Raw genomic sequence first — 8,554 nt, forward strand, 5'->3', positions numbered from 1 at the left:
AAGCATATATGTTGCAAAGGAAGTATCCTGGTCAGAGTGCATTATGGTTTGGCAACCTATGTTGCAAGAGAGGTGTCCTGGTCAGAGTGCATCCAACGATGTATACTTGTCACCACCTATCGGGGTCCACGACACGAAACCGTTAAGGCTAGTCCAGTTTTACCTTTTTCTTTCTCCGCAACCATGGAGAAACCTCAAGATGCAAAAGGCGGAGCTATGTTGGACCATTTCGAATGATGTCAATGAAATTTTTTGGTTTTACCGACAATCTATTATGTTCATATTACCCCTGTTCTAAAATTCCTGTCTTAGATGTGTCTGGATGCCAATGTATCTAACACTAAGACAGAGGATTTTGGGACAGAGGGGGTGCTTGTTACATCACCTTTGGTCTGATATACGACTTGATACGATTATTAATCAACAAGGTCAGATTACTTTCCAAAAGAAAGGTGGTCATTTGGGAGTTGCTACCTAGAAGGTGATCTCTCATTTTCCTATTTTGAGAGGGACTCTACTCTACTTGCACTACCAGCAACCGGCCACCCGTCGATGAATTCGTGATGAGGAATGATTAGCCTCCCGGTGAGGGTAGTGTCACCATCCCATTGTCCCAAAAAGCATGGACATGCAACCAGTAACCATATCCACATTTATAATGATGTCTCTTCCGAATGCTCACAGCACCGGCCTAACCAGCCAAACCCTTTGGGCTTTCCCGGTATGGGAACTGAATCTGAAACATGCCGCTCTGGGCAACGGACCAAACCACCCAGCTCAAGAGGGAAAGCAGACAATAAATCTTGCAATGTACAGTACATTAACTAAATCTTGCTCAATTTGGCTGCTCCTAGTAGTGTGTTGCTACAAAAGTAGTGTTAAATGGACCTAATTATGCTGCAACAGCAGGCTAACACGAAAAGATATCAAGCTCCTCACAAAAGTAGATTTATATTTTGACCGATTATAACAAATTTTTGGCATCATAACGACAGCCGTCGACGTACAAGAGGCAAATTCAATTCAAGATAGATATAGATAGATAACTTGTCTGAGATGAGTTCTTTGTAGCAACCAGGCCACAAGATCATCACTCATCTGGCACAACTTGGCAGGATACACACCAATCCATTAGGAGATTGTAAGTAAGGGTAGATGCAGGAGGTCAGACGCCTGCCTGCTAGCGGAGATCTCATAGGATACAATTGGCTTGTTAATCTACATACAAAACTGTACAGGCTTTGTCGTAACCGATAAGGCGCTGATGATACTCGCATCACCGTTACTAGGGTTCATCTTCCTGTCGGTGCCGTAACCAACCGTTCATCTGAACCATCATCGGAGGGCCGCCTTCTTCGGCCTTCCGAGTCAGCCAAACGCTATAGTATTACCTGAGACTTCATCTTCTTCTGAAGCTGCGACACTTGCTTCTCTTCATGTTACAGTTCAGAGTGTCTCCTGAAGCTGTAGTGGATTCTCCGTTGCTTCTTCGCGACGTTCATTCCACGAGTACGTTCGGATCGGTGGGTGATCCTGGGGAGTAGGGCACAAACCCGCGCCCACCGAACATCGGGCGCATCAGCGCGTCGTCAAACTTGCGCCAGTAGTAGTGGATGGTGTGGGTCGGCTTGGTGATGAGCATCCGGAGGCTGGAGGGCCTCACGATGGGGAGAGGCGCCTCCAGGTCCGAGCCTAGCTGGCTTGTGAGGAGAGGAGAGTGCAGAGACTTCGGTGACGCGGGGTCCGAGGCGGCGCCGTTGCTCGACGCGGGCAGCAGGAACCGGATCAGAGGCTTTGTCAAGATGCCAAACAGCTGGTAAACATGATACATGATGTCAGATGGTTTCAGAACAGTCGACACGTTCAGAATGATCTCGGATGATAAGCTGGTGCATTGCATTGGATAGGGATTTGCAACATGAGATGTCTCACCATAGTGCTAAACAGAACAACAGTGATGGTGCTGGTGATCATTATCGCGTTGCCGTGTAGCTGTGTGTGGCCAGATCTTGTAAACTGCAATTCCAAGGCAAAGAGTTAAGCTTGCAGAAAAGAAACTAGACATTTATAGAGTTAATATGCGAATTTGAGTAAAGCAAGGTGCACAAAGATTCTGGCATCGACCTTATTGTAAGAAAGGGTTTAGAACCAACCTTATTGTAAGCAAGAGCGATCGACACAGCTCCTCTCATCAGCCCAGCCCACCATATTACGATCTATCAAAAGAAATTCAGTTAGCAGATGTTAACTCGATCCAACTGCCAAATAGTCTAATGCAACAAATTACTCACTTGCTGCCTCCAGCTTATTTTTTCGAGCTCCGTCTTCTTTGTCAGGTTGGATAAGAACGAGAGCGGGAAGACGAAAGCAGCTCTTCCAACCAGAACCAATCCAAGCAAAATTGAGCTTATTCCAATGGATTTGCCCGGGCTGCAAGAAGAAAGACTTACGACTGAATCTTTGGAGGGGAGAAAAGGCCATAAATGAAGATTAGGCAATGCAGTTTAGAGGTGACAAGTACAAATCTCTGACCTGTCACTAGCAAATTTCCACTTCTCAATATCCAGTGCATCCATCCCAACATAAAGGAAGAGAAAAGTCTCGGCGATGAAGGACAAGGTTGCAAACGCATGCCTAAACAGAAGAAAAAGGAAAAAAGTTAGCCGGCAGTTTTTGACTGAACAGAAGATTACTTATGTTTAAATAACACAGACTAAGAACTAAGATTACTTTGTTGTAACTCTTGAGCTCTCTGTCACGTTATGCCAGGTGTAATGTGACATCACAATACCACAGAAGAATACAGTGAGGATACCACTCAAATCTAGCAGCTGCAAAGATCAGATAAACAGGGTGAGTTCTTAGATTCAGACTACTACTGGTAGTGTAAGTTTCTATGTTGTATCCAACCAGAAGCACACCTCAGCTAGCATATATGAGAGGTAGGCCATGAGCATCACAAGTGCAACCTCACGGTCAGTAGAATGCCTGAAATAAGTTGAGCAATGGCACCAAGTTAGTATCGCGCATGAAATCGATGCTTAATAAGAAAGAACTCCAGGGTTTGAACAAACCTTCCTATGTATAACTTCTTGATGACGTATGCACTAAGCAATCCAGTCTGCCAATTGTGGAAGAAATGTTAAATCCATGTGGCTGGTGATCATTTAGTTAAGCAAAGGAGTGCAAAGGTGAGACTCCAGAATGAACTTACAAACACTCCAAGGAAGGTGCTTGACACGAATAAGTAGCAGAAGTTCCCCAAGAACTTAAGAATGACGATCGCGTCGATCTGGTTAGGATCGAAGTTCTGGAGCGCGTTGAAAAGCACGACCGATGTGGCATCGTTCACAACACCTTCCCCGAACACTAGACTGTACAAAAAGGGCGTCTCGTCCTGATTGAGAACCTGTTCTCCAGAAGAAAAAAAATATGGGTAAACAGTGGATTGAGTCATGGTTTTACATGAGCTGCTTATTCAGATAATAATCATGGCAATTACTCTGAAAAAGAAAAGGAGAATCATGAGAAAATTTGTCAACAAACCTGTAGAGTGCAGACAGAATCTGTCGCGGAAAAGATAGCTCCAATTGCTGCATATGGGAAAGAAACATCAGAAAGAGATGAGGTTCACATGCTAATAGCTTCAGCTGCAGGGTGCAGGTCATGTGGAAATGCAATGACGGCTTACCAAGAAAATCTGATACATCCAGTGTCCCAATGTTCATCCTGCTGAATATCGCAATGGCAGCTGAAACGTAGTAATCGACGTCGTCAGAGAAGTCCGAGGTAACCCCGCAGAACAAACATCTATTCATCTACTCTGCCCAAAAATTCCCGCGAAGAAAACAGCGAGCAGATTTTGTGGAGGATGAAAGTGGCATACCAAGAGATATTGTGAAAAACGACATCATCGTCCCAACGGCACCAAATAGTGTGATTGTCATGAAATTCCGGAAGAACTGCTTCTTCTTCACCTGGAAACTGATGAGAAATAGTTATGAGAAACTGAGAACATTCAAATTTGTACTAACATTCAGAAGAGATCCAACTGCTGAACCAAAATTCAGCCTATTGATGATGGGGCAGATTCTTCTAGAGACAATCAATTGCTTAATGGGACAGGATTACTGGCACCCAGCAGTATAGACAAGTGTTAAATGCCATGAACAAAATGGGTGGTCCTACTCGCAGTAAAAAGGCAAATCCTATGGAAATTACACTGGTAAGAACTGCAGATTATTTATTAATGTTCCAGGATGGAACAACAGTCAATATTGCCAATCAGCAGCTGCTGGATCCTAAGAAAAGATAAAATAATAATATACAGCTCCAGCAGCTGCTGCTGGCAGATCCAGATATGCCAGCCAGGGGGACGGTAGAAACATCCATGTTTGGTAGGAGAAACTGATATAATTAAGTAAAGAACATAAATTCGTTGAATAAAGAACGCACACCACATGCACAGGCCATTTCTGATACGGTGGGCAGCTAGGCTGGGCCGGGAAGGGACAAGATCGAAAGTAACACACGCGAGAATCGATCGAGATTCGACGGGAAAGCTCAGTGAGCTCGGAGGAACGGATGGTTCCTTCCTTTCCCTTACCCGGCGTTGAAGATGATGGGAGGCAGGAGGTAGATGAAGAAGAGGTCCTCGCTGAAGACGAGCACGTGCGAGCTCTTCCCCTTGGTGGTCATCAGGATCACCACGCCGGTGCACAGCCCCTGTTCGTCCGTCGGTCCAGGGTGAAGAGGAAGGGGGACGAGCATTAGCGACGGCCGCCGGCCGAGCAGAAAGAAATTGGAAGGTTAATCGTTAATGGGAGGGAGCTTACGATGATGAGGGCGGTGATGGACTCGTTGAGCCAGCGGTTCTCCTCGAGCAGGTGGCCGAGGACGATGCAGGCGCAGAGCAGCGCGACGAAGAGGGTGATGGAGACCACGGAGGCGTGGTCTGAGGTGCCCAGCGCGCCGCTCAGCCGCGCCAGCTGCGCCGCCACCACTTGGTACACCATCCCGCCGCCGCCTGCTCCTCCGTCAGAGAGAGAAAGATTCCGGGGAAATACGCGAGCTTTGGATCAAATCAACCCAGCTCGAGCCGCCCTTGGCTAATCCGGAAACGAATCGACGGGGAGACGAACAACGAAGCTTCTCCTTATCTTCCCCCGCCGGCTCCTCCTGCCCCGTCTCCGCCGCTGCTTCTTCTTCCCCAGGTCCGGGGGGTGGGCAGGGAAGAAAGAAGAGAATAGCGCACGGGAAACTCGGGAGAAGAAGAAGAAGAAGAAGATGCGCAGCCGCGGGCTGGGGCGAGCCGGCGGATTCCGCGACGGGGAGGTCGGGATTCTTTCTCGGGCTGGCTTTTGGTTTCGCGCGGGCGGTATCGGAAAAGGTTCCGTCGTAATTTGGCTGGCCTGGCTGGTATTTAAAGCCGCCGGAGGAAGGAGGAGGCAGGCTGGGCTGGGCGGGGCGGGGGGACGCGTGGTGGGTGGCCAGGGGCGCACGACGGTGGTTGGGGTTCGGGGGCGGAGCGGCGGATGGGGGGCTGACGTGTCCGGCGGCCTCGTGCCGATCTGGAGCGCCCAGGTGGGTCGCCGGCGTCCACCCGTGTTCCCGTCGTGACAGGGTGGTCAGTTCCGATTTCGGGTGTCTCCCTTTCCCCTATCCATGGCCGGTGGTGGGGTTCGTTACTGTGTTCAACTTCTTTTCCTATAGCCGAAATAGACTTACTATTTCCTATGAAAATAAGCATTTTTGGTTGCACCGTGTCGAAAACATGAAGAAAAAATGTTGCTGCGTTTTCAAAAACACCCACACACTAAACATTTGTGTGTGCAACCGCTCATCATTGGTCGTAGCAAAATCAGAGAGAGAGAGAGAGAGAGAGAGAGAGAGAGAAGTGGGATGTGCGCGGTCTACAGCATGGGCAGGACATTCGAAGCAGCCCCCCCGAGTCATCACGGCATGGTGTCTGTTCGTATTGGAGCACCCATATCGTCGTAGCCCCGTCGGTATTGGATCAAGCGACACCGAACCAATGCCCTTGTAGGCACGGTGCCTCATCGGAGCTCACTAGCATGAGCTCGAGCTGCACCATGGAGTCACCACGTCGATGGCGCCAAGCTTTTGTTGGAACATCTAGGGCCAAGCTTCCACGGGGACATCTAGGGCGGACGATGGGGCGTGTAGAAGGAGGGAGAGGGGAGTAGGGTGAGGGGATGCTCGAGAAGAGAATGAAACAGGGGATACATTCATGAGGCAAGAGAGAAGGGAGTGGGGTGTGTGTGGAGATGAGAGGCTCCTGGCAGAACAAGCGGCTCGGTTGATATTAGTTGCTTGATTAGTCAGTTGTTTTGAAAAGTTTTTCTCTTTCTTTCTTTCTTCCTCTTTTCACCATGTATGAAATGCAAATGTTGTATTGAACACATGTGTTCATTTGTCATCAAATGCTTGCTACTATAGGCAGCTTGCCTTCTTAAGATCGTCAAATGTTATCTTAAGAGAAACATATGTGTTGTTAGAACAATTCTAGCAGATTCGTCGTTCGCCGTATCGGCAATAGTCATCCGCCATATGGATATGGAGCCTGCGGCGGCTATGCGCAAACACAAATTCACAAAGAAGGCAACCTCCATATTTTTCATACATGTGCATCCCACTTGTTATTTAATATAGTGGTTCTTTCCCAAAATCAAAAATCCAGAACACATATGATTCCATATTAGTTCGATTTTGATTCAGTCGCCACAGCCACAACCGACGTAGAATGTTGGATGGCTTGGAAATGCGCCTCAGCTGGGTCGTCCTAGGCCGGATGTTCATCCACGGTGGCGGGCACGGTGGTCAAATATATTGCTCCATCTGCGCAGCCTCCTCCATGGCCACGTCCATCTGGTTCCAAAAGGGGGCCCAAGGATCTGCAAGCTCCCCCTCTACATCCCAAATTTTAAGACGAAGGGATGCTCCCCCGGGTGCGCCATTGACGAGGAAGCGGGTGATGAACTGAAGGCATGAGAGATGGGAAATAGGAGGCGCTTGAGAAAGGATTGAGCCAAGAGATCGAAGGGCGCCAGACTTTTATAGGCCACCACATGCGCCATATAGGAGGTAGCCGAAGAGGCGGCAGGCAGGCAAAGGTGTTGTCTCCTGGTAAGAAACACTGCAGCGACCTGATGGGCCACTTTCGGCCTGCTCACATGGGTCTTCCCGGCATGCTAACACGCGAGTCAGAAGATGATGCCACATGACGAACATCCGACGGGCCACAGCGAGAATCCAAGGGCGCGGGCGTGGCTAATGGTTCGGTGCCCGTCGCCGGTTGTGTTTGGGAGGCCGGGATGTTTCAAATTCCGCGTGCGCCTCGAAGAGAAAGAAGCTAAAACATCTCTCCCGCGTTAGCGGCTGGACTTGGCGTGATCTCCATATTGTCCCTCATCAGCCTCTAAATATGGAGGCTGCGAGCTCGTTTATCGAGCGAGCTCCATAAAATATGACGATCGAGAGCCGCGTCTCTGCTAGAGTGTCACTTTGGATCAAAATCTTTATATTGACGGTTATTTTGGCGATCACTCTTCTTCTAGGGTTCTTGACTCCTTTAACCCCATGCTTATCTATACTTCTATACTAGTATATAGTGTACCAGTTTGAATTGGAGTTGGCCATCAATCCTAACCATTTTATGTCCTAAATCCACTGGCTAAGAGTTGTTGGTTTTGAAGTGAAATAGTGCATGGTTACTACATCCACCATGTTATAGAACGATTGTGTGATCCTTCTCAGAAAAGTGGCCCATACTGATTCTTCTTCGGCCATGTTGCAGCTTGAGGTCGAAGAAGTGTTGCCCCCAAAAAGATGGTTTTGGCAGAGAAACATAAAGTAAAATTAAATTCCAATTTTTTGAATTATTTTCTTTATTAACATTTTTGGGGGATTCTTAGTGAAGACAAATAGATTAAAAGTTTTCTCATAAAAAAAATTTCAATTCCTTTATAATATAATTTATTTATGCGCCATATATCAACAAAAAAATTCCTTGAATCTATTAGCAAGTCTATGTGTTTTTCCTACCAAAAATCACCCCATAGTGTTAAAACGTGCATTGCACGTGCATACAAACTATGAAGTAGTGTCAAACCTTGATTTGGTGGAAACTGGCTCAACGCATCAGGTGCGTGGCCTATCACTTTATATAGGGTACCAAGAGGTACAATACAGATACAAATACAGTTGTCGTACAATATACAGTCTAACACCCTCCCTCAATCTTAACTGTGGCCTGAGGTACTCAGTAAGTTAAGATTGTGTCGACATCCTATGAACAAAGGAAGAGACAACGGTTTGGTGAAGATATCAGCAAGTTGATCCTTGGAGGAGATGAACTTGATCTGCAGGAACTTCTGTGCAACACGTTCTCTCACAAAATGATAATCAACTTCGATGTGTTTCATTCGGGCATGAAATACCAGATTCGATGAGAGGTATGTGGCGCCGATGTTGTCACACCAAAGGATAGGAGGCTGACTATGAGAGACCTTCAATTCTCGAAGAAGGGACTGGA

General features: G+C 47.4%; 1 protein-coding gene across 1 annotated transcript; it reads right to left on the reverse strand.

Moving 5' to 3' along the window:
• Positions 1–1,017: 1,017 nt before the first annotated feature.
• Positions 1,018–5,687, reverse strand: LOC109786965 (sodium/hydrogen exchanger 1). Its single transcript, XM_020345527.4, has 14 exons — positions 4,836–5,687; positions 4,607–4,725; positions 3,887–3,984; positions 3,692–3,751; positions 3,547–3,593; positions 3,215–3,409; positions 3,075–3,121; positions 2,922–2,988; positions 2,731–2,831; positions 2,533–2,634; positions 2,292–2,430; positions 2,154–2,216; positions 1,933–2,016; positions 1,018–1,813 (listed from the first exon to the last, which is right to left on the reverse strand). The coding sequence occupies exons 1-14, from the start codon at positions 5,013–5,015 to the stop codon at positions 1,499–1,501; spliced, it is 1,617 nt and encodes a 538-aa protein (XP_020201116.1). The 5' UTR covers positions 5,016–5,687; the 3' UTR covers positions 1,018–1,498.
• Positions 5,688–8,554: the final 2,867 nt, after the last annotated feature.

This window comes from Aegilops tauschii, chromosome 2 (genome assembly GCF_002575655.3).
Source record: "Aegilops tauschii subsp. strangulata cultivar AL8/78 chromosome 2, Aet v6.0, whole genome shotgun sequence".
In the NCBI taxonomy this organism is placed as follows: Eukaryota; Viridiplantae; Streptophyta; class Magnoliopsida; order Poales; family Poaceae; genus Aegilops; species Aegilops tauschii.

Bases quoted from the DNA above. Each gene is read 5' to 3' on its own strand.
- LOC109786965 (XM_020345527.4), bottom strand. From the start codon at position 5,015: ATGGTGTACCAAGTGGTGGCGGCGCAGCTGGCGCGGCTGAGCGGCGCG. The intron at 2,989-3,074 runs GTTTGTTCAAAC...AACTTATTTCAG, and splicing joins AAGAAGTTATACATAGGAAG to GCATTCTACTGACCGTGAGG. The intron at 2,017-2,153 runs GTTGGTTCTAAA...TTGGAATTGCAG, and splicing joins TCGCTCTTGCTTACAATAAG to TTTACAAGATCTGGCCACAC.